Source organism: Rhinopithecus bieti, unplaced genomic scaffold (assembly GCF_001698545.2).
Source record: "Rhinopithecus bieti isolate Rb0 unplaced genomic scaffold, ASM169854v2 scaffold_15197, whole genome shotgun sequence".
NCBI lineage: Eukaryota > Metazoa > Chordata > Mammalia > Primates > Cercopithecidae > Rhinopithecus > Rhinopithecus bieti.
This window is the reverse complement of record NW_016808366.1, coordinates 386,508-413,110: the sequence shown is the minus strand read 5'-3', so window position 1 is coordinate 413,110 and position 26,603 is coordinate 386,508. Positions and strand designations below refer to the sequence as shown.

Here is a 26,603-nt window from a genome sequence, read left to right as displayed (position 1 = left end):
GGGGTTTTGCCATGTTGGCCAGGTTGGTCTTGAACCCTTGACCTCAGGTGATCTGCCCGCCTTGGCCTCCCAAAGTGCTGGGATTACTCCAGTGCTCCTGTCACACCTGGCCCAGGGGAGCCTTTTAAACACATGGAGGAGGTGGGGAAGATATTCTGATTCAGGAGGTTTGGGTTGGGACATAGGCAATCTTTTTTTTTTTTTTAAGTTCTCCAGGTGAATTGTATAATGGGTGGGTCAGGCTGACACAACCTGAAGCGAATGCTCGACCTCAACATCACTGAAAGTGGGACAGCCATGCATCATATGTGTTTGCTGATGTGGTGACTAGGAAGTACCAGCACCACCTAGGAAGTATTCTTGCCAAAAAATTGAACTTGAATCGAGTCAGGCCTGTAGATCTAATGAACAACATTCTGGAATTATGGGGAAGAGAGACATATTAAAAGTGAACTTGGCCGGGCGCGGTGGCTCACGCCTGTAATCCCAGCACTTTGGGAGGCGGAGGTGGGCGGATCACTAGGTCAGGAGATCGAGACCACGGTGAAACCCCGTCTCTACTAAAATACAAAAAATTAGCCGGGCGCGGTGGCGGGCGCCTGTAGTCCCAGCTACTTAGGAGGCTGAGGCAGGAGAATGGCGGGAACCCGGGAGGCAGAGCTTGCAGTGAGCCGAGATCCAGCCACTGCACTCCAGCCTGGTGGACAGAGTGAGACTCCGCCTCAAAAAAAAAAAAAAAAAAGTGAACTTGATTCTAGTCACCCCAAATGATTATACTCAGGACACATGAACCAGTGTCTTCAACAAATATATGGAGGGAAACGTGTGTAGGATGGGAGTGTTTTAAATAAAAAGGGCTTTAAGAGACACGTCAGCCCTGTGTGTGGATCTTGTTTGGATCCTGATTCAAGCAAACAACTGTAAAAGACATTTCTGAGATATTTTGGGAAAGTGAACTCAAACTGGGTATTAGATTTTTAAAAATTATTGTTAATTTTGTTGGGCTTGATAATGATTGTGTGCTTATGTTAAAAATTAGCCTTTATCTGTTAGAGGTATATACTGAAGTATTTAAAGGTGAAATGTTAGTATGCCTGAGATTTTCTTTAAAATACATCAGTCAGGCCGGGCACGGTGGCTCACGCCTGTAATCCCAGCACTTTGGGAGGCTGAGGCGGGTGGATCACAAGGTCAGGAGATCAAGACCATCCTAACTAACACGGTGAAACCCCGTCTCTACTAAAAATACAAAAAAATTAGCCGGGCGTGGTGGCGGGCGCCTATAGTCCCAGCTTCTCGGGAGGCTGAGGCAGGAGAATGGTGTGAACCCGGGAGGCAAAGCCTGCAGTGAGCCGAGATAGTGCCACTGCACTCCAGCCTGGGCGTCAGAGCGAGACTCTGTCTCAAAAAAAAAAAAAAAAAAAAAGGCCCCACATGTACTATAGTTTAATCATTTTGAATTTTATGCATTAGTATATCAAAGAGCTACATACTATATCTTCCATGTATACTCTCTTCCTTGTTTAAGTATTCAGTACACTCTTGCTGTGAAAATGGAGTGCTTGTAGAAAAAACAAACAAACCTTTTACTATATGAAACTTTGTAACACTTGTGAAAGCAGTTCAGCTTGGTTTATGCATAGTGTAATATTTCTCCAAGTACCACCCAAAATTCCCCACAGAACTGTCATCCTTATTAGGTGCTGGCCTCAGCCTTACCACTGGGGACATTACATTGCTGCCAGAATTTTACATCCCATTTACCTCCATTTTCTAGATACTCTCTACTTAGGTTATCAAAACCACTTTCTACTTCATACAGATGCTTTCTGCAGTAGCAATTAAAATTTTCCGTCTATGAGTTGAGTCTTAAGAAAATGATTGCAATTATTCATTTTGCATATTACGATTTTAACATTATTGCTCCCTGCATTTGCAGTCCTCTGATTTATTTCCTCACCAGGATGCCCCCCACTCCCCACAACAACACTCACCTCCTGTAATAAAGCAATATAGCGTTAAAAAAATACAAAGTCTAGGGGAAAGAATTATTATTTGCATATATTGTGATGGCCCACATTAAAAAAAAAAAAAACTAACAGACTCTAAATATCAACAGACTGTCAAATATCAATTATTAGAATTAGTAAGGGAGTTTATTAAGGTTGCTGAATATAAAATCAATATGCAGAAATAAACTGTATTTCCATAATATAAGCAATAATGAACTAAAATTCAATCCTCAGCATCAACAGCATTTAAAATAGCAACAAAAAATACAAAGTCCCTACAAATAAATCTAACCAAAAAATGTGCAATTCTTTGATAGGAAATATTATAAAACTACATTGATGCTTTGGACAGGGAGACTCAATGTTGTAAAAATGTCCATTCTTCTCTTACTAACCTACATATACAAGGCAATTTCAATCAGAATTCCTTCAAGGGTTTTTAATGGAATTTCATTATGTACTTCTCAAATTTATAAAAGTAAAAAGTCTAGTATAGACAAGACTTTTCAGAGAAGAGAGAATGTGAAAATTTACTCTACCAGATATCAAGACTTATAAAGCTATTGAAGATATCAGTACAGGAATTTTTAAAAAATTGAGTAACTCAACTCAATTACAGGAATAATAGAGAGTGCAAAAATAAGCCTGTGGTTATTGATAAGACACTGTAGATCAGTGAGGAAAGGAGAGACTATTAAACAAATGGTCTACGACAATTTCACTACAAATGGGAAAAAAATAAAATTGGTTCTTTACCTCCCACCACAAACAAAAATAAAATCCAAGTGAACTAAAGGCTCTACATAATAGACAAAATATATTTCTTTAAAAAAAAAAGGTAAGAATATTTTTGTGATCTCAGAATACATAAGAACTTCTTAAACAAGACATGAAGAAAAAATAATGATACATTACACATTAAAATGGAAGACTTGTTCATCAAGAGATACCACAAAAAGAATGAAAACATAAGCCACAAATTGAGAAAACATATCTTCAAAACATATATTTAACAAAGAATTCATATCCAAAATATAATTTTGAAAAAACACTTCCTGCAAATCACTAAGATAAAGAGAAATCAACTAACAGAAAATTGGGCAAAATGAGGTCATTTCACAGATATATATTATTTAGGAATACATACATGAATGGCAAAAACTCAACTACTATTTTAGAAATAGGTAGAGAATAAAATATAACTAAATCCATCAAGTTTTATGAAGGCGTAATTAATGAAACTACTATAGGAAAAAAACACTATGAAAATGGTATTTTTATTGATGGGACAATTCAGTACAATAAATATATAAATTCCCCCACAAATTATTTCATTAGTTTAATGCAATTCCAGTTAAAATTCAGTAAGATTTTTTGGGAAAACTTAGCAAATTCATTAAGAAACTTACATGGAAAATTTTGAAAACTAAAAGGCAAAGAAGAGAGCTTCCTTATCAGATAATAAAATATATTACAAAGCAATAGTAATTAAAGCAGTGTGGTATTAGAATAGAGAGAAATAGACTAATGCAATGGAATAGAAAGCCTAGAAATAAACCTATTTCATATGAAAGTTGTTAATACAATAGAGGTGCATCATATTTTGTGGGAAATACACTTACATTATTTAGTAAATCGTGTTAGGAAAACTGGCTTACTACATGAAGAAAAATAACATTAGAATCCTTTATTATCTCCAAATAGACTAAAGATCTTAATGTAAAAAATAAAGTTTGTGTGAAAGTTGTCAGAATCAAAATGGTGTCACTTATGTTAAAAACTCTGACAAACAGAGCCAGGGACGGCCAGGAAGGAAGGGCTCCCATGGCAAATCCCTTTTAAAATTATCAAAAGACTCTCCAAAAAACACAATCCTGCACAAAAGTCACCACAACCTTACACAGAAAAAATATTTCTGTGATGACATCTGCCCAGCAACTGCCTGTCCAACCAAGCCAAGGACAATGATTTTTTTTTTTTTTTTTTTTTTTGTGAGACAAGAGTCTCGCTCTGTTGCCAGGCTGGAGTGGAGTGGTGCGATCTCGGCTCACTGCAACCTCTGACTCCCTGGTTCAAGCGATTCTCCTGCCTCAGCCTCCTAAGTAGTTGGGAATACAGGCACGCGCCATGACGCCCAGCTAATTTTTGTATTTTTAGTAGAGACAGGGTTTCACCATGTTGACCAGGATGCTCTCGAACTCCTGACCTTGTAATCCACCTGCCTCAGCCTCCCAAAGTGCTGGGATTACAGGCGTAAGCCACTACGCCTGGCCAGGATAACTATCTTAAACAATTATGTAATCCTCCTAATTTTTCCCTTAACAGACTTTGTCTTTCTTTACCTCTCTGAATACACACATAGTTTACTATGGCAAGTGTATTCTCATTGCAGTGTCTGGTCCTGAACAAATATCATTTTCTTTTAGAGAGTATCTGTTATTTAGATTGACAATTTAAAAAGAAGAAAATGGGCTGGATGCGGTGGCTCACGTGTGTAATCCCAGCACTTTGGGAGGCTGAGGCAAGAGGATTGCTTGAGCCTAGGAGTTCAAGACCAGCCTGAGCAACAAAGTGAGACACCGTCTCTAGAAAAACTATAAAAAAAAAAAAAAAAAATTATCCAGGCATGGTGGTGCATGCCTGTGGTCTCAGCTACACAAAAGCCCAAGGCAAGAGGATTGCTTGAACCCAGAAGGTCAACGCTGTAGTGAGCTATGTTCATGCCACTGCACTCCAGCCTGGGCTACAGAGTGAGCCTCTGTCTCAAAAAAATTAAAATAAAATAAAAAGAAAATGTAAAAGAATAATCTTAGGACAGAGAAGCATTTCTAAAATAAGATTTTAAAAAAGTACAATCTTTAAAGGAAAAAATTATTAGATATGACTACATTAAAATTAAAGATGTGTCTTCAATGAAGGATTCGACTTACAAAGTTAACAGAGAGGTGTCAGGCTGGGAAAGACATTTGCAACTTCTATAACTTAGAAAGGATTAATATTTAGAATAGAAAGGAACTGCCAATCAACAACTTAAAAACAGAGCGAATGGAGGAAAAAAAAAACTGGCAAAAGTTATAAATAGGCAATGCACAGAAGGGGAAACCTGAACAGATAAATAAGAAGAAATGCTAAACTTCACTATTAGAAAAATGCACAATAAAACAGTATTAAGGGCCCAGCGCGGTGGCTCATGCCTGTAATCCCAGCACTTTGGGAGGCCGAGGTGGCTGGATCATGAGGTCAGGAGTTCAAGACTAGCTGGGCCAAGATGGTGAAACCCTGTCTCTGCTAAAAATACAAAAATTAGCCAGGCGTGGTGGTGGACGCCTGTAATCCCAACTACTCAGGAGGCTGAGGCAGAGAATTGCTTGAACCAGGGAGGCGGAGCTTGCAGTGAGCTGATGTCGCGCCACTGCACTCCAGCCTGGGCAACAGAGCAAGAGTCCATCTCAGAAAAAAAAAAAAAGAAACAATAATAAGTACCATTTCAAATTCATCAAATTGGCAAATATTACAAACTGAGGTATTAACAAGTCCTCTCAGGATTATGGGTAACTGACAAGCCTTATAATGAAGTTAAATTGGTACATTTTCAGAGTAACTAACCTTTTAGTGGAAACAAAAATTGTAGGCCTACCTACTGTTGGGCTCACATACAGAAAGACACTGTAGACAAGACCAATTTCTCATCACAACAGGAGGAATCTAGAAGGCTCTGCAGAATAGCTTCATTGGAAAGGGGAGCTGGAGCGCTACATCAACGATGTCATCACAATGTCAGAATAACCCAATGTCAGAACACAGCACATCACGATGTCAGAATAACAGCACCGACTGAGCTGTCCATGGTCCTGACTGCCATACTTCCCCCACCCGCCTCGATGACTAAGTCCTTAGCTTGTTTCTGATCTTCCTGCCCAAGTGTTCAGACCATCCTCTGTGCTCCACTGTCACCAGCCCAACAGTCCTCTCCCTAATTACTGCTTGGATCTCTGCTGGTCAGGTCAGTGGCACAAAGCCCACCTGCTTCATAGTTAAAATGTTGACAAAAATAGCAAACGAGTCCGGGCGTGGTGGCTCACGCCTGTAATCCCAGCACTTTGGGAGGCCGAGGTGGGTGGATCACCTGAGATCAGGAGTTCGAGACCAGCCTGGCCAACATGGTGAAACTCTATCTCTACTAAAAATACAAAAAATTAGCCAGGAGTGGTGCCGTCCGCCTGTAGTCCCAGATACTCGGAAGGTTAAGACAGGAAAATTGCTTGAATCTGGGAGGTGGAAGTTGCAGTGAGCCGAGATCACGCCACTGCACTCCAGCCTGGGCAACAGAGCAAGACTTGGTCAAAAAAAAAAGCAAACAGTAGACATTTTAAACCATGTATTTCAAAATGTTTTCATTTTAGTGAGTTTAAAAGAAAGAAACTCAACAAGAGAGAGGAGAGACAGAAAGACCACTTAAGAGATGAACAGCAGGCTGGGCATGGTGGCTTATGCCTATAATCCCAATATTTTGGGATGCCAAGGCAGGAGGATAACTTGAAGCCACAAGTTTGAGACCAGCCTGGGCAACATGGCAAGACCCTATCTCTACAAAAAAAGTTTTTTAAAAAAATTAGCCAGGCATGGTGGCACTTGCCTGTAGTCCCAGCTTCTTGGGAGACTGAGGCAAGAGGATCCCAGGAGTTGGAGGCTACAGTGAGCTATGATTGTGCCACTGCTCTCCATCGTGGGTGACAGAGTGAGACCTTGTCTCTAAAAAGAACATAAAAAGAGATGAACAATGAAAATGAGAGAAAAGAGGAAGAACATGAGAATATATAGCATTCAAATGTGAGTTCCAAACTGGTAGAGATTTTTATCTGTTTTGTTTCATGAAATCCCTTATGCCAAGAATAATTACCAACACACAATAAGTGGCTTACTAAATAAGATGAATGAATTAAACAATAGACACAGACATACAAGAAACCCACCGTGAGATCCATTTTGTGGCCTTTCAGACTACTACAGCTTAAACCTGTTAAATTGTTTTGCACCTCTGAGTATAAGTTACTATCCATGTTATCTGTGTTGAGCTCCTCCAATTTTAGATACAGAAATATACTGCAGCTTCAATTATTTATAAGTCAATGAAGTCCTTTGCATTCAGATTTCCCCATTTCCTAATTCATCAATTTGACTCCATATCCTGTTTTCATTATTCTTTATTTATTCCATTAGTTTTCATCTTCAGATGTGAATCCCTTTAAGACAACCTGTAAAGACCCTCATCTGACTCTCTCTCTCTGCCTGGACTTGGGAAGCATTCTACAACAAAATACAACTTTTAAATTAACTATATTTTTAAATGTCATAAATTCATAAAATATTGACCCTGCTTACCTGAGAATATGGAATCAGTGTTTCAAACTGTTGATGAAGTTCCAATAGCTGAATTAACTCTGTATTTTTTTTGGCCTTTTCTCTAACTATATCAATATAATGTTCAGGATTTTCTGCAAATGAATATGCAGCATCTTTACTATTGAATGTGTAATATTTTTCTTTATATTTTAAAATTCCAATTGCTGGATTTCCTGAAAATAAAAAGAATTCAACATGAAATGTCTTGATCACTTATGAAATATTGTTATTCTGGCCGGGCACGGTGGCTCACACCTGTAATTCCAGCACTTTGGGAGGCCAAAGCAGGCAGACCACCTGAGGTCAGGAGTTCAAGACCAGCCTGACCAACAAGGTGAAACCCCGTCTCTACTAAAAATACAAAAATTAGATGGGCGTGGTAGTGTGTGCCTGTAATTCCAGCTATTCAGGAGGCTGAGGCAGGAGAATAGCTTGAACCTGAGAGGCGGAGGTTGCAGTGAGCTGAGATCGGGCCATTGCACTCCAGCCTGAGTGACAGAGCGAGACTCTGTCTCAAGAAAAAAAAAAAGAAAAAAGAAAAGAAAATGTTGTTACTCTGTGTTTGTAACATACCATAGAGCCATTCCTCATCCACTCCTTTTTTTTTTTTTTTTTTTTTTTTAGACTGTGTCCCACTCTTATCATCCTGGCTGGAGTGCAGTGGCACAATCTTAGCTCACTACAGCATCAACATCCCAGGCTCGAGGGATCCTCCTGCCTTACCCTCCCAGGTAGCTGGGACTACAGACATTTGCCACCCCACCTAGCTAACCCTTTTTGGAGAGATAGGGTTTCACCACGTCATCCAGGCTGGTCTCAAACTCCTAGACTCAAGCGATCTGCTCCCCTCGGCCTCCCAAAGTGTTGGGATTACTGACATAAGCCACCACTCCTGGCCCTTCCACTTTTTTTTTTTTTTTTTTTTGAAACGAAGTCTTGCTCTGTCACCCAGGCCAGAGTCCAGTGGCGTGATCTCAGCTCACTGCAACCTCTGCCTCCCAGGTTCAAGCAATTCTCCTGTCTCAGCTTCTTGAGGAGCTGGGATTACAGGTATGCACCACCACACCCGGCTAATTTTTGTATTTTTAATAGAGACGGGGTTTCAACAAATTGGTCAGGCTGGTCTTGAACTCCTGACCTCAGGTGATCCACCTGCCTCAGCCTCCCAAAGTGCTGGGATTACAGGCATGAGCCACCACGCTCAGCCCCTTCCACTCCATTTTTAACATATCACTTATGCTTTTTTTGCTAAAATGTTAGAATTCGCATTTTAATTTATACATTTTTAAATGATATGTGAAATCCATACTAATTATATTTTATGTTAAAGTATGATTTTAAACTGTATTTTATGTAAAATACTTTCCACTATTCAGATATAATAATTTTAAAATCTTTTTATGAAAAGCCACTTACTCATCTGGCAGATTTTTCAAAGCTACTTCAACTAACTACTGCAAGGTCTATGTTTAAATTAACCCAGTAAGAACTACAAAATGGGACATCTTTTCAAAATGCAAATTTGCATATTAGCAAATATTTTGCACTGTAAAAAGATACTACATAGACTATAGATAATTAAATATCCACATAGTTTGTGGAAGTTGTATTAGAAAGAGTAACTGTCTTATTCATTTATTCTTTCATTTATCCAACAAATAGTTATTGACCATGTTCTTGGTGCTAAGCCTGTAGAAGATAACAGATTCCCTGCTCTCAAAAAATCACAAATATATCATAGGCCACAGAGTGACAAGTGCTACATGAAAAAAGTAATAAAGGAGGTTAAACACAGAGTAAAAGCAAGAAGTGTGCAAGTGATATTTTAAATTGAGTGATTAGGGAAGACTGAATAAAATGAGGCAGCAAGGCGAGTAGCAGCCTGGAAGGCAGAGCTTTCCAAGTAGAGTGCAAAGGCTCTGAGGCGAAAGTAGGCTTCGACTGTTCAACAGCAGCAAGAAAGCCAGAGCCACTGGAGTGGAGCAAACGAGGGAAGGTGTGGTAGGCAATGAAGTCATCAGAAAAGGACCCTGACTGGTAAGCACCAGTGTTACCCTGGGATTTAAGTCATGTGGTCTCTACTCCTGAATGGAAGAAGGGCAGTTCTACAGAATTCATCTGAGGTAATGCAGGTTGCTGCTGCCCAGAAAATAATGAAGCAGAAATAATGTAGCAAGCAGAAATAGTCAGAATTCACTTATTCAGAGAGGAATCTGAAACTCATGGCCCCACAAGCTCTTCTACTTTTCTACTTTGCCCTCTTTCTTCTTAGACTTATAGTTGGGAGACCCTGGAAGGGACCATACAGACCTCCTGGTTGATCCTTTTCATTTTCCTGAGGGGAAACTGAAGTTCACAGAGGTTGTGAGATTTCATAAATGTTACTTAGTTCACTAAGGACACAGACCAGGCTTTTCTGAACCCTAGCCCATAGCTTTTCCAACCACATCATGCTTCCTCTGCCATCATGCCACATCCATGTTTCTCCTTTCCTTTCTTATTTGTGTGAAACAGGGAACGAAGGAAGGAATGGAGAGGAGGAGGGAGGCGGGGAGGGAGAGAGGAAGGGAGGAGAAAGAAAAGGAAACTATCTACATTCCATTGCATTTTACCTCTGCAAGGCTCTTGATTGTTTTCTCCCCAGTACCAGTGACCCTCATTGGGCCTCAGAATATTACTCTCAATTTCCCACAGTAAATATTTTGTTATTCCCATTATCAAAATGTAATAACATTTTTTAAATGAGCCAATTGTGTGCTCTCTCTAGCCTGTATACACACAATCCCAATAGTTATTTTAACGAAAAAATACCCAATTTTGAAACTTAACAAAAGAAATAAAGAAAAAAAAGAAAGAAGAAAATAAGGTTAATGGTGTAAAGTAAATTAAGACACAATCTTGTCACAGTTTTCATTCTAGCCCTGGCAGGCTTTTCTTATTCACAATTCACACAGCACTTTTGGATAGTAATTTATTTCATCTCTATCTCTGATTTATTCTTTATTTTGGAGAAGTTCTAATAATATATACATCATAGAGAAATTTTACTTGATATTAGCCATTTCCTTATAGGGGTCTAACAGAGAAATCCTGATCTATACCAGTGAAATATAACTGTAAAGTAACAAAGAATATTTTAAACAAACATGTCAGTCAAATAAGTGTTGCTCTTTCAGTAATTACTTTGGAAGATGATATATTTTAGTAATGTTGTGTAACATTTCTTTTGTTTTGTTTTGTTTTGAAAGGAAGTCTCACTTTGTTGCCCAGCTGAAGTGCAGTGGAGTGATCTCTGCTCACTGCAATCTCTGCCTCCCGGGTTCAAGTGACTCTCCTGCCTCAGCCTCCCGAGTAGCTGGGACTACAGGCATGTACCGCCATGCCTGGCTAATTTTGCATTTTAGTAAAGACAGGGTTTCACCATGTTGGCCAGGCTGGTCTCCAACCCCTGACCTCAAGTGATCCCGCCTTGGCCTCCCAAAGTACTGGGATTACAGGCGTGAGCCACTGCATCCAGTCAATGTCATGTAACATTTCTAGAATTCTTCATTGGCCATATGAGTCATCCCCTTTAAATGGTACTACAGCATCCATATTTCATGACACATATACACTTTTCCATTACTAATGACTTATAATTTCTTACTTATGTCAGTCTACCAGAGCACCTCCAAAATGAAGACTTTGTCTGGATCATCTTTGTAGATCCTTTGTTAGTTCACCATTAGATTCCATAAAGTTTTAAAGTGAATATTCAAGTGACAATGACAGAACTCCATATAAAGAAAAAATTGGGGAAAGGAGAGCAGTCTCATTTCCAATGATATACCTGGAAGGAGAAGACCATCTGTTGCAGCAAACGTGTAAGCACAAAATCCCCGATATTGAATTAATAGTTTATCAAAATTTGCTGTTGTTTCTGGGAAAAGCCATTCTAGTTTTCTGAAATCTGCCACATTTACTCTATCTTCTGAAATGAAGGAGAACAAGAAAAGTTTTAATTCCGTGAGAAAGTTAAATTTCCAAAATAAATCAGCAGTAGCTCATTCTAAACATTACTTTTTTATTGCTTTGTACTTTTCTCGATGGGCAAAACTTGATATTCACAAAACCAGATATATGAGGAAGTCTATTGAAGCAAAGAAGTACAAATGACCTCAGTGACATATAATGTCACGTAAGTTTCTGGGGCAAACTTGGAGGTAGGACTTTGCTCCAGAATGAAGAACAGAAAGGAGAGGCCATTTCTGACAAGCATGCTCTGCTGCTGAGAGAAAAGCTGACTGGGGCACTTCCAAAAGTGTGTAGTGCTTCCTGCCGCTGCAGAGTAAATAACCCAAGGAGTTGAGCAGAATAGACTGGCTGCTATGTGACCCAGACAGAGATAGATTGACCTCATTCAATATAGCATTGTTCTTAATAATATGCTAGGTGGCAAAATATGTTTAATATGACGCTTATAAACTAGGACTATTGCTTCTTGAAACAACAGAGAAGGTTCTGAGCAAAGACAGTCAAGAAAATGTTAACTGATTTTGATAACAAGGTGTGTAATTTTGTTCTTTATATTTTAAAATTCTTCCTACTGTTGGTTAGCTTACCTATTTATATTTGATAAGCAAACTGAATAAATTTTACACAAATAATACCACATATTTATAAAACATTGTTCCCAAAGTTTCTTAGCTTTCACAATCCCACATACACTTCTGGGCCTGGTTCTAAACCCAAAAGCAGGCACCACAAATGATCTTGTGGCTACCACTAAAAGTAAATGCGTAATTTATAGAAAATAAATCCTCTCTCTTTTTTCCTGATATGCCTGAAAGCCTCTAACAATGACAGTATGTGGCAGGTGTAAATGAAATTCTTTTAGAACACTGGCTTGACCAATTCACTGGAGCAGTAATTTAATAGTGTTGTAGTGAATAAAAGTTCTGACGTATGGTAGAAAATGACACATCTAAATCTAAGAAGCTGCAGGTAAACAGTCTTGCCAATATGGTTAGCTTAATATCCACTGTTGAAGCTACTTTAACTTTTCAATTTCATTTAATATTTGCTTAGATATGCTGCTTTAATGAAATGAAATGAGTAATAAAAAACTTGAACTGAAAGGATATTTTTTAGTTTCTGATTTAGTTCTCAGTTTTATACATTCTAATAGTTTAAGAAATCACTGCTATATTTTATTTTCATCTTTAAAAGTAGANATAGCTTTTCCAACCACATCATGCTTCCTCTGCCATCATGCCACATCCATGTTTCTCCTTTCCTTTCTTATTTGTGTGAAACAGGGAACGAAGGAAGGAATGGAGAGGAGGAGGGAGGCGGGGGAGGGAGAGAGGAAGGGAGGAGAAAGAAAAGGAAACTATCTACATTCCATTGCATTTTACCTCTGCAAGGCTCTTGATTGTTTTCTCCCCAGTACCAGTGACCCTCATTGGGCCTCAGAATATTACTCTCAATTTCCCACAGTAAATATTTTGTTATTCCCATTATCAAAAATGTAATAACATTTTTTAAATGAGCCAATTGTGTGCTCTCTCTAGCCTGTATACACACAATCCCAATAGTTATTTTTAACGAAAAAATACCCAATTTTGAAACTTAACAAAAGAAATAAAGAAAAAAAAGAAAGAAGAAAAATAAGGTTAATGGTGTAAAGTAAATTAAGACACAATCTTGTCACAGTTTTCATTCTAGCCCTGGCAGGCTTTTTCTTATTCACAATTCACACAGCACTTTTTGGATAGTAATTTATTTCATCTCTATCTCTGATTTATTCTTTATTTTGGAGAAGTTCTAATAATATATACATCATAGAGAAATTTTACTTGATATTAGCCATTTCCTTATAGGGGTCTAACAGAGAAATCCTGATCTATACCAGTGAAATATAACTGTAAAGTAACAAAGAATATTTTTAAACAAACATGTCAGTCAAATAAGTGTTGCTCTTTCAGTAATTACTTTGGAAGATGATATATTTTTAGTAATGTTGTGTAACATTTCTTTTGTTTTGTTTTGTTTTTGAAAGGAAGTCTCACTTTGTTGCCCAGCTGAAGTGCAGTGGAGTGATCTCTGCTCACTGCAATCTCTGCCTCCCGGGTTCAAGTGACTCTCCTGCCTCAGCCTCCCGAGTAGCTGGGACTACAGGCATGTACCGCCATGCCTGGCTAATTTTTGCATTTTTAGTAAAGACAGGGTTTCACCATGTTGGCCAGGCTGGTCTCCAACCCCTGACCTCAAGTGATCCCGCCTTGGCCTCCCAAAGTACTGGGATTACAGGCGTGAGCCACTGCATCCAGTCAATGTCATGTAACATTTCTAGAATTCTTCATTGGCCATATGAGTCATCCCCTTTAAATGGTACTACAGCATCCATATTTCATGACACATATACACTTTTCCATTACTAATGACTTATAATTTCTTACTTATGTCAGTCTACCAGAGCACCTCCAAAATGAAGACTTTGTCTGGATCATCTTTGTAGATCCTTTGTTAGTTCACCATTAGATTCCATAAAGTTTTTAAAGTGAATATTCAAGTGACAATGACAGAACTCCATATAAAGAAAAAATTGGGGAAAGGAGAGCAGTCTCATTTCCAATGATATACCTGGAAGGAGAAGACCATCTGTTGCAGCAAACGTGTAAGCACAAAATCCCCGATATTGAATTAATAGTTTATCAAAATTTGCTGTTGTTTCTGGGAAAAGCCATTCTAGTTTTCTGAAATCTGCCACATTTACTCTATCTTCTGAAATGAAGGAGAACAAGAAAAGTTTTAATTCCGTGAGAAAGTTAAATTTCCAAAATAAATCAGCAGTAGCTCATTCTAAACATTACTTTTTTATTGCTTTGTACTTTTCTCGATGGGCAAAAACTTGATATTCACAAAACCAGATATATGAGGAAGTCTATTGAAGCAAAGAAGTACAAATGACCTCAGTGACATATAATGTCACGTAAGTTTCTGGGGCAAACTTGGAGGTAGGACTTTGCTCCAGAATGAAGAACAGAAAGGAGAGGCCATTTCTGACAAGCATGCTCTGCTGCTGAGAGAAAAGCTGACTGGGGCACTTCCAAAAGTGTGTAGTGCTTCCTGCCGCTGCAGAGTAAATAACCCAAGGAGTTGAGCAGAATAGACTGGCTGCTATGTGACCCAGACAGAGATAGATTGACCTCATTCAATATAGCATTGTTCTTAATAATATGCTAGGTGGCAAAATATGTTTAATATGACGCTTATAAACTAGGACTATTGCTTCTTGAAACAACAGAGAAGGTTCTGAGCAAAGACAGTCAAGAAAATGTTAACTGATTTTGATAACAAGGTGTGTAATTTTTGTTCTTTATATTTTTAAAAATTCTTCCTACTGTTGGTTAGCTTACCTATTTATATTTGATAAGCAAACTGAATAAATTTTTACACAAATAATACCACATATTTATAAAACATTGTTCCCAAAGTTTCTTAGCTTTCACAATCCCACATACACTTCTGGGCCTGGTTCTAAACCCAAAAAGCAGGCACCACAAATGATCTTGTGGCTACCACTAAAAGTAAATGCGTAATTTATAGAAAATAAATCCTCTCTCTTTTTTCCTGATATGCCTGAAAGCCTCTAACAATGACAGTATGTGGCAGGTGTAAATGAAATTCTTTTAGAACACTGGCTTGACCAATTCACTGGAGCAGTAATTTAATAGTGTTGTAGTGAATAAAAAGTTCTGACGTATGGTAGAAAATGACACATCTAAATCTAAGAAGCTGCAGGTAAACAGTCTTGCCAATATGGTTAGCTTAATATCCACTGTTGAAGCTACTTTAACTTTTCAATTTCATTTAATATTTGCTTAGATATGCTGCTTTAATGAAATGAAATGAGTAATAAAAAACTTGAACTGAAAGGATATTTTTTAGTTTCTGATTTAGTTCTCAGTTTTTATACATTCTAATAGTTTAAGAAATCACTGCTATATTTTTATTTTTCATCTTTAAAAAGTAGAATTTGAAAAGAAAATTTGTAAATTATTAATTTTATTTTCTGAAAAGACTCTCTTTTTATGCAACATCAGCATCTCAAGTCCCAGGCTCTTTTTTGGCATTCCTCATAAATGTTAACTTGTCTTTAGCTAAGAGAGAAGGGTCTAAAATGATTAAAAGTTTATTGATAAAGATTGTTTTTCTGTAAGAATCAATGCATCTTCTAAAGGACCTAAATAAGCTCAATTAATTTTACAGGGATAACATTTATTGGTTTGTAAATTCTCAACTTGAATCTGAGGTAGATATGTAACAAATAACATTCTAAAGAAATGGAGCTTTATTTGCAACAAAATAGCAAGGATTAATATTCTTTTCTCCAACAAATCAATAATAAAATTACTAGGACTGCAATAGAAACACATCTGCACAAAAAAAGGTTGTTAACCAAAATATGAACGATAACACAAGGAATGGTTATTGCTGGATAGCAAGTTATTCAGTTTACATTTTTTCTGTTTTCCACACCTCCTCTCATGAACATGAGTGCCTTTTTTTTTTTTTTTTTTTTTTTTTTTTTTTTTTTTTTTGAGATGGAGCCTCACTCTGTCACCCAGGCTGGAGTGCAAAGGCACAATCTTGGCTCACTGCAACCTCTGCTCCGCTGGGTTCAAGTGATTCTCGTGCCTCAGCCTCCTGGGTAGCTGGGATTACAGGCGCCTGCCACCATGCCCGGTTAATTTTTGTATTTTTAATAGAGACGGAGTTTTGCCATGTTGGCCAGATTGGTTTCGAACTCCTGGCCTCAGGTGATCCACCTGCCTCGGCCCCCCAAAGTGCTGGGATTACAGGCATGAGCTACCACATCTGGCCCTCATTAGTACTTTATAATCAAGAAAAATGTTTAATGCTTTATCAGAAAGATATGAAATTTTTAGAACAAAAGAGTGACTTTATTCTAGTGGTAATTTTAAAAAGAAGAGGAAATAATGGATGATTTTCATTACCCATGTGCTCTTTCATTCTACACACATCAGTTTTCACAGTTGCTCCATTAAGATGACGTTGCATTGCTCTCTCAGGAAAGTAAAGTTCGTGAGCACCCAGGAATGGCTGAATGTGAGTGAATAAATTACTGAGGACACCAACCACAATAGTTTCGTCTTGCAAGCTGGTCCACAGAGTAGAAAGTGCAATGAAGATAGGCTGAGACAGAGAAAAAAAAATATTCAAAATGCAACTGTGTAATAAAATTATAAATCACTGTACTCTTTAAGATAAATACAATTGTCATTTGTAAAGAAGTTAATTCTCCCTAAGCAAAAGTCTTACGAACTTAGACAGTAGACTTTAGATAGAAAGTTAATTCATAAATTATGAGAAAATAAATTTGCATTTTATTTCAAAGCATTTTATTTTAGTATGATTATTATAAAGTTAGTTAACTTTAAAAAGCCAAACACATGTGATCACCTAAGAAAGACTTATGGACTCTTCATCTCAAAAAACCAAGGGATAAATGTCTTAAGAAAAAAAAAGAGGGCCACGCACAGTAGCTCACGCCTGTAATCCCAGCATTTTGGGAGGCCAAGGTGGGCAGATCACCTGAGGTCAGGAGTTCAAACCAGCCTGGCCAACATGGCGAAACCCCATCTCTACTAAAAATACAAAAATTAGCCGGGCATGGTGGTGGACACCTGTAACCCCAGCTACTTGGGAGGCTGAGGCAGGAGAATGGCATGAACTCAGGAGGCAGAGCTTGCAGTGAGCCGAGATCGCGCCACTGCACTCCAGCCTGGGCGACAAAGCGAGACTCTGTCTCAAATAAATAAATAAATAAATAAATAAAATACTACACATACATTTTATACCTCCTTATCCAGATAAGGTTTGCCAGGTTTGTCCATAAAATGGTGCAGATAATCAGAAAACCAATATTTAAGTGCAGGCCTGGTAAACAAAGTGATTATTATCTGTCTTTTCAGAAAGGTCACAAGTTCCATCATGTCTGTACTGGAGGCAATTTCTGACCAGCTACTATGAATACATTTTCAACCACAGTACTATGATTATTTCTGTTGTCACAGACAATACTGATATGGTTATCATACTATACAGTTGCAGTTCCTTTAGTAGCAGTTGCTTATGTAGGGGAATTCTCTCATCCAACTTGTAATTTACTATTATGGCAAAGTAACCATAAAGAACAGGATCAACTTATATAAAACATTATATTTTTAGAAATTAAATATAATTATAATGACTTGTGATCCAATATTATAGGGCTCAAAAGGAAATTCACCTTAAGGTCAAAGTTTATGACAAATACTTACGAAGACTTGTGATGTTGGGACTGCTGTCTTTGATTTTATGGTCATTTTTAGTTGTTCCAGATGGGCTCCTAACTGTTTTGTCATCATTTCCACTTCTTGAGCACCAGTAATTATATCTGACTGTGAAAACAATATAATTTGCATTAATATTTTTATAATTCTAGTATAAAAATCATATGTGTTTCAGACCATACCTGCTCCCCACATCCTCTGAAAGTAGGCTCAATGACAGCAGGAAGTCTGTTCTCCGTGAGATCCTCAACACCTAGAATAGTACCAGCATATGTATGGGGCTTCCAAGATATTTGTGAGTTGGATGAATCTTTTGAAATACAATGGATATAATTTTTCTTAAATGTATACAGGTATTCTTGGATTTAAGTATAATTGCATTCTTGAGAAATGGATCCTCAAGAATCCGTTTTTGTATAGCTGTTATTTTCCTAATCCTCAATGATAAAATTAATTAAGGATTCCTCTGAAAATTTTGTTGATAACAAGATTTAATAAAATCACATTGAGAAAAAACCTGTTAGGAGTGAGCCAGCAGGGCACTGCAGATTGGCAAGCTAGTGAGATCTCACCTGTGATGTATGACATATGGTTTGGGGCATGACCAGAATCCTTGTACTGAGTCAGGGGATATTCTTGAAGACCCTGTCATAGAGTTCATCACTGAAATGACTCACAAGGCACTGTGAATTGGAAGACAAGGTTGAGTACAAGTTTACAATATTGTTTTCTTGATTTGAAGGGACCCAAGGAAGTTTGCTAGGGTTAAAGACTTGATTACTATGAATGCAGAACTGAAATGAACTGAAAACCATTTGATGACGCAAACTATGGATCTTGACACCTTTTGTACTTTCTGAAACTTCATTATCGTCTGGGGGAAGTACATACATTAACTGTATATTTTCTATAGTAAGGCCCTAATAGATATCAAGCCATGTAAATGAAAGATGGAAAAACACAAAGTTTTAGCTTTTATTTTCATGCCTTCAATTTTAGAGTGATCTTTGAGCCTTTAATCGCCTGTCTTTATATAATAAGCACACTTGAAATACTTGTTGGGTTTCAATGATCACACATAATAAGTTAAAGTACCTTGTAAACTATTTATTTCTTTCTGACTTTTGACTATCTAATGGATGAAGTAGTATTTATATGTTAGCTATATTTGTGCCATTGTAAGCTATACTGTAGCTATTTATTATGCAAGATCTAAAAGATATCTTTGACTTTATGATAACTAAGAAATGCTTCATGTATCCTTAAGTTTTTAGACAATAGTAAACTGAAAGGTTATTAAAGGTAGTGAACTGGTTTGTGATCCTTCTAAGGAGATGATATAGAAAAATATAGTTCTTTGTAAGAATTTTATCTGTCTTAAAAGATAATTTGTCTTAATATTCTTTTCTTCATATAACAAGGGTGATTATTTTCAAGAAACTAAAAGTTTCATGTGAATGCTTGTTGGAAGGCATTTTTGATTTAAAACCTTCTGAGGCTTATAAAATACTGTCTGGTAAGTTTTAGAACTCATGTTCCCACATCAGATTAAATCTTCTCAGAATAAATGCTTTCAGTAGCAGCAAGAATAGTTTTAAAAGTTGATGACAGGATAAGCATTTGAAATAGTATTCTATTAACGTATTTGTAAGTACTTGTTCATTGTGGAAATGTGTACTTGATTAAAATATATATGGCTATGGAAACTGCTTTTGCAGTTCAGGATATATAGGTTTGTGTGTATTTAGCTTATTGTAAAGCCCTTAGTTTAAAATAAGGATTAAAATCACATTCAAATACATCACTGAATGTAACTATTTGTGAAACTGAACTTTTTGTGTGACACAAACATTATAAATCAACACTTGGGAAACGTTTACTTTCTTAATCTATTGATACAAGGAATCAAGGAATAAAGTATGAAAAATTAAACGAAAAAAATCAAATTGAAGAATACAGAAAATCTTAAAAGTCACTGCATTGAAAGAAAAACAATACATTTGATACAACAATCATGGTCTGAAAATAAGTTGCTAAATGCTGAATTTGAAATAATTATATTTGGCCGGGCATGGTGGCTCACGCCTGTAATCCCAGCACTTTGGGAGGCTGAGGCGGGTGTATCATGAGGTCAGGAGATCGAGACCATCCTGGCTAACACGGTGAAAACCCATGTCTACTAAAAATACAAAAAATTAGCTGGGCGTGGTGGCACGTGCCTATAGTCCCAGCTACTCGGGAGGCTGAGGCAGGAGAACAGCTTGAACTCAGGAGGCAGAAGTTGCAGTGAGCCAAGATTGAGCCACTGCACTCCAGCTTGGGCAACAGAGCAAGACTCCGTCCCAAAAAAAAAAAAAGAAAGAAAGAATTATATTTATTCTTACTATGTGCTAAGCACCACATTAAATATTTACAAATACGAAAAGGGATAAATACAAGTGAGAAAATCAAAGAATAGTAAGGTAAGTAAATTGTCTTAAGTAGATGCAGCTAATAAGGGGTAGCATCATGGTGGATCCCAAACCATCTGAGCCCACAGCCCAGCTCTTAACCATTATACTGTGTTGCCCCAGCTGTCACCAGAAATGGTTGTGGTGTAGGTTTATCAGTATAGCATAAAAGAATGACATCTATTTGAAGAGAAAAAGTACATTTGCATTCTCAGACATCTATATGTAACCTAATTATATGCTTTATAGACCCTTTTAAATGACAAAAATAATTACTTCATGAGTAACATCAGCTATTATCATTGTATTACAACTAACAAATTTTTATTCATAAATGTAGTATGTATCCTGTTTTAATTTTAGTCATACTGCTGTTTAAGCATTACTCCTCCTCCTGCTTTATTCTTCCACACACTATTATCTATTATATCGAATAGGTCTCTTGTCTACCCTCATAGAGTTTTTTCCCCTTGCTTGTTAAATTTTGTTTTAGGAATCAATATGAAAATGCAGTCTTTAAAGTGTTTTAAGATTTGTGCAACAGCAACAAGAAACAGGAATACATTTGCATATGTTCTCCAAAGTAAAAGTGGCATTTGACATGCTATACTTATTAAAACCTACAATTAAAAATATTCTAAGGCTGGGCGGGGGGCGGTGACTCACGCCTGTAATCCCAGAATTTTGGGAGGCCGAGGCGGGTGGATCACGAGGTCAAGAGATAAGAGACCTTCCTGGCTAACATGGTGAAACCCCGTCTTTACTAAAAATACAAAAAATTAGCCGGGCATGGTGGCGGGCGCCTGTAATCCCAGCTACTCGGGAAGCTGAGGCAGGAGAATGGCGTGAACCCAGGAGGCGGAGCTTGCAGTGAGCGGAGATCGCGGCATTGCACTCCAGCCTGGGCGACAGAGCGAGACTCCGTCTCAAAAAGAAAAAAAAAAAAATACTGTAGACAGCTCCCCCAAGCTGTATTTGCAGGATCCATTCACAGTAGGCACACAGAGCTTCTTGCTTTTTTCTAATAATATCCTAGAAATTATTTACATTTTACTAAAAAGAATTTATTCACAATCATCCAGAGTTGTTTTTTGTTTGTTTGTTTTTTCTTTTTTTTTATTTTTTTGAGACAGAGTCTCACTCTGTCGCCCAGGCTGGAGTGCAGTGGCTCAATCTCGGCTGACTGCAGCCTTCGCTCTCCGAGTTTAGGCGATTCTCCTGCCTCAGGCTCCCAAGTAGCTGGGATTACAGGCGTCTGCCACCGCACCTGGCTAATTTTTTTGTATTTTTAGTAGAGATGGGGTTTCACCATCTTGACCGGGCTGCTCTTGAACTCCTGACCTCGTGATCAACCCGCCTCAGCCTCCCAAAGTGCTGGGATTACAGGCGTGAGCCACTGCGCCCAGACCTTTCTTTTTTTTTTTTTTTTTTGAGATGGAGTTTCACTCTTGTTGTCCAACCTGGAGTGCAATGGTGCGATCTGGCTCACTGCAACCTCTGCCTCCCGGGTTCAAGAGATTCTCCTGCCTCAGCCTCCCGAGCAGCTAGGATTACAGGCTCCCACCACCGTGACTGGCTAATTTTTTGTATTTTTAGTAGAAATGGGGTTTCACCATGTTAGCCAGGCTGGTCTCCAACTCCTGACCTCAGGTGATCCGCCCGCCTCGGCCTCCCGTGAGCCACCACGCCCAGCCCATCTAGAGTTTTTAATTATAATATTAGTCCTCTAAAAATGCTATCACTTAAAAAAAAAATTATCATAACATTCAAATGTTTGGCAAAAGCATGTGATCCCAGTATGTTTCTTTGTCTTCTTCCGCTTCCCCCTACCTTTTAAACATTTTTATAAGTTCCTCATACTTTCTTCCACAGACAATTTTCAACAAGTCTAGTCAAACTTATAGAAGCAGAAATTAGAATGGAATCTCTGATGTTTAATGTTCTTATTACAACAGAAATAAAACATAATAAAACAAGCACAAATTCCACCTGATTTTTTTACTTGCTTTATCAAGGACAATCAAGAAGCCCTGTGTTGTGTGTCTGTGAATGGACCCTGCAAAAATCGCTTGGGGGGAAAGAACTCTACAAAAATCTTGACTTACAGGTTTTAACAAATATGCTGTCAAATGCAACTCTTACTTGCACAATATCATGCAGCTTTCTCTCTTTGGTGTCTGCCTTGCACTTTAAAAGCCCATGGAGGATGGAATTTTATTCTCTCAGTTAAGAGTCAGCAAAACTGGCCCGGCGCGGTGGCTGAAGCCTGTAATCCCAGCACTTTGGGAGGCCGAGATGGGCGGATCACGAGGTCAGGAGATCGGGACCATCCTGGCTAACACGGTGAAACCCCGTTTCTACTAACAATACAAAAAACTAGCCAGGCGAGGTGGCGGGCGCCTGTAGTCCCAGCTACTTGGGAGGCTGAGGCAGGAGAATGGTGGGAACCCAGGAGGCGGAGCTTGCAGTGAGCTGAGATCAGGCCACTGCACTCCAGCCTGGGCGACAGAGCGAGACTATGTCTCAATAAAAAAAAAAACAAGAGTCAGCAAAACTATGATCATCATTTCCTTTTCTTTTCTAGAATATTTCTGTGTGTTCACTGCAGCAAATAAAGGCCTGATCAAAACAAAATAATTCACTATCTTACATAGGCTCTCTCTCTCTATATATATATACACACACACACACATATATATATATATATACACACATATATATATTTTTTTGGGGGGGGGACAGAATCTCACTCTGTCACCCAGACTGGAATGCAGTGGCACAATCTTGGATCACTGCAACCTCTCTGTCTCCTGGGTTCAAGCGATTCTCCTGCCTCAGCCTCCTGAGTAGCTGGGATTACAGGCACCCACCACCATGCCCAGCTAATTTTTGTATTTTTAGTAGAGACGGGGTTTCACCATGTTGGCCAGGCTTGGTCTCGAACTTCTGACCTCAGGTGATCCGCCTGCCTCAGACTCCCAAAGTGCTGGGATTACAGGCATGAGCCACCGCACTCGGCCCATATTGGATTTTTTAAATGTTCACATAAACTGAAACTTTGAGGAGAGAATTTTAAAATCAAAATTGCTACTTTAAAATTTTAAGTAGTATCTGTTCAAATAATGTGACTTTAAAAGAATATTCATAGATTTTAATATAGGAAAATCTTGGCTAATTTTAAATTGGTGCAGTTTATAATCTAGAGATAATGCTGATTAAACCAATATCCATTTCATAATAATCAACCTTAATTGTCACTAAGACTGATAGGGAAGGATTGAATAGTTTAAAAACAAAACAAAAAAAGATTCTTTGAGCAAAGAATCAGAAAGTTAAGAAAACTCATCCTGATCCTGACTAAAGTCAGCACAAAATGGCCATAAGGAGTGCTTGGATAAGAAAATTAACTTTTTCACCAACATGAGCAGCAAGGAGCTTGGAAATGAGATACTGTATGGAAAAATAAAAGCTCTTCAGCTGTTCCACTAGACAAATGAAATCACAGCTGTTCAGCTAACACCCTAACGATGATGATGATAATCATAAACAACATCATCATCACTTTATTGAGCCTTTGCACCAGGTGCTATGCTGCCTTATTTACATGGTGAAGACTATGAATAACCCCATTTTACAGATATGGAAACCAAGGCACAGGGAAGTTAAGCAGCTTCCTTAGGGACACAGATTTAGTAATTGGCAAAGTCATGATTAGAATTCATGTAGTCTGGTTGCAAAGCCCACACTCTACTCACTGTCTCTCTCTAGCTGTGAGAAGTAGAACGCCAATGAGAATTTAAGACTTAGTTGGTGGATTCATGATTGAAAGCTAGGAGAAGATTCTATATAATGAATGACATCTTCTGCAACATCCTTACAGTTGTGTGACAGTTTCCCAAGGTTCTTTCTTATAGTACCGCCTTTGAATGCAGGTGACAAATGTGAATGGGAAATTTGACTCCTGTGGACTCACATGCACTTCAAAATAAATTGATTACAAAATCCCCTTAGTAGCTGACTAGTTAACATAAGGCTGATAGCCACAAGGTAATGTAAAGGGAAATATCTACCCCAAGAGAGTGACTTGGTTTTTATTATTATTTATATATTTATTCTTTTTAGAGATGTGGTCTTCCTTGGCTACCCAAGCTGGAGCGCAGTGGCATAACCAAAGCTTACTGTATCCTCAAACTCCTGGGCTCAAGCAATTTTCCTACTTCAGCCTCCCGAGTAGCTGGGATTATAAGTTAGTACCATTAGTACCACGCTTGGCTAATTTTATTTTTTGTAGAGACAGGGTCTCGTAATGTTGCCCAGGCTGGTCTTGAATTCCTGGCCTCAAGCAGTTCTCCAACCTCAGCCTCCCAGCTAGGATCCTCCTTCTGAAGACAATTAGATAGGCTAGTTGTGAGGACAACCTCTAGTCTGAATGAAGTCATGTCACCCGGGCAGCTAGGTAAGTGCATCCAATAGTAGTACCAAGTCATTAAAATACAAGTTAAAAAGAAGAGGTAGTCAGAATACATCCTCTTCTATCCCTCAAGAAATTAGCATTCACTCATACAAAAGACAGTTCCATTAACTGAGAGTCTCATAGTTACTGGAAAACAGAGATTGTGTAAAAGTAAATGGTGATGAGTGGGAACATAACTTGCCAACACGCAGTAATTAACAGACTGTCTTCCCTACAACCCTAGAGTGTCATGGGGATATCCCTTAGTGAAAAGGTCCTCCAATCCCTTTATGTAGATATCTGTTTTATATTTGTAAGATTCTGAGTAAGTTTCTATCTGACAGAAAGGGCACTGCTACTTTTTTAAAAGGTTATAACCACCACTTTACCATATTTTCCAACTCTCTAGGGATACTGTGTGGCTTGTTCATTAGATCTAGAAACACCAGATATAAAAATCTTATCTGGCTAGGTGTGGTGGCTTATGCCTGTTACCCCAGCACTTTGGGAAGCCGAGACAGGAGGATTGCTTGAAGCCAGATGTTCAAGACCAGCCTGGACAACATAGCAAGACCCCACTCTATTTTTTTTTTTTTTAAGTTTTTTTGAGTCAGGATCAGGGTCTCCCTCTGTCACCCATGCCAGAGTGCAGTGGTGTGATCTTGGCCTCAGTGCAACCTCTGCCCCCCGGGCTCAAGTGATCCTCCCACCTCAGCCTCTTCAGCAGCTGAGAATACAGGCACATGTCACTGTGCCTGGCTAATTTTATACTTTTGTAGAGATGATGTTTTGCCATGTTGGCCAGGCTGGTTTTGAACTCTTGGGCTCAAGCGATCTGCCCACCTTTGCCTCCCAAAGTGCCAAGATTGCAGACATGAGCCACTGTGCCTGGCCTACAAAAAATCTTTAAAAAAATCTTTTCTACCAGTTGTTACAGTGAGAACAAATAATTACACAAAAATTATTTGAAAGGCAACCACCTGCCAAACAATGTTAGATACTTGCTGTGAACTAAAATAAACATAGTATTACTTACATACACACCATTGTTTACAGCATGCTAACAATCATATTATCAAATACCAATGAAAAAATACAAATTCAATTTCTACCAAAGTATTTTCATTAAAATCAAAACCCAACTCTTCTATTTTTATTTTGATTCCTAACCCTACCAAAGCAATATAAACTGAGCAGTTATTGAGGTTGTCTCCTTAGTGACCTGGTTCTACCTGATGTGGCCTTATATAAAGAGACTGCGTTATATGGAAAATGATACACATGAACTTAACTCACCAAAATGATCTGAAGGAAGACCTCATATTGTCGTATATTATAGAGCGCTTCTTTTAACATATATGGCTGAAGTTCAGCTCTCATGTGTGGGTCGTTGGCTGCCTTCTCAAGGATGGCTGTGTAGCGGTACACCTGGCTCCGGGCAGTCTCAAGCTGGTAATCAATATGCTGCATGGTGGCTGGGATTGCTACATGGAGAACAGCTGGCACTGTTTGTAAGCGTATAAAAAGGCAGCCATAAAGAAAACTAAAACCAATTAAGAAGAAGAAGCCTAGAAAGTAGTTACATTTTAAGCATTAAGTTAGGGTTTTTTCCCCAATCAAATTAGTAATAATGAGGCATGTGTTTCATGGGTCCCACAACATAAAGAAAAGAATCTAGGCCGGGGCGGGGGCTCACGCCTGTAATCCCAGCACTTTGGGAGGCTGAGGCGGGCAGATCATGAGGTCAAGAGATTGAGACCATCCTGGCCAACATGGTGAAAGCCCGTGTCTACTAAAAATACAAAAATTAACCGGGTGTGGTGGCGCGCGCCTGTAATCTCAGCACAGGAGAATCACTTGAACCTGGGAGGGGGAGGTTGCAGTGAGCCGAGATCGCGCCGCTGCACTCCAATCTGGGCGACAAGGGCGAAACTCCATCTCAAAA

The 26,603-nt window shown here is 38.5% G+C and overlaps 1 protein-coding gene across 2 annotated transcripts in view; it reads right to left on the bottom strand.

Annotated features, from left to right (window-relative positions):
* Positions 1 to 7,370: 7,370 nt before the first annotated feature.
* CFAP206 (cilia and flagella associated protein 206) overlaps positions 7,371 to 26,603 on the bottom strand; it is a 29,081-nt gene continuing 9,848 nt past the window's right edge. For both annotated transcript variants that reach the window (XM_017886617.1, XM_017886618.1), the window contains exons 7-11: positions 25,955 to 26,163; positions 17,744 to 17,863; positions 16,418 to 16,616; positions 14,040 to 14,180; positions 7,371 to 7,588 (exon numbers count right to left, since the gene is read on the bottom strand). In XM_017886617.1, coding sequence (XP_017742106.1) covers positions 7,371 to 7,588; positions 14,040 to 14,180; positions 16,418 to 16,616; positions 17,744 to 17,863; positions 25,955 to 26,163 — 887 coding nt within the window. The remainder of the gene's footprint in view (positions 7,589 to 14,039; positions 14,181 to 16,417; positions 16,617 to 17,743; positions 17,864 to 25,954; positions 26,164 to 26,603) is intronic.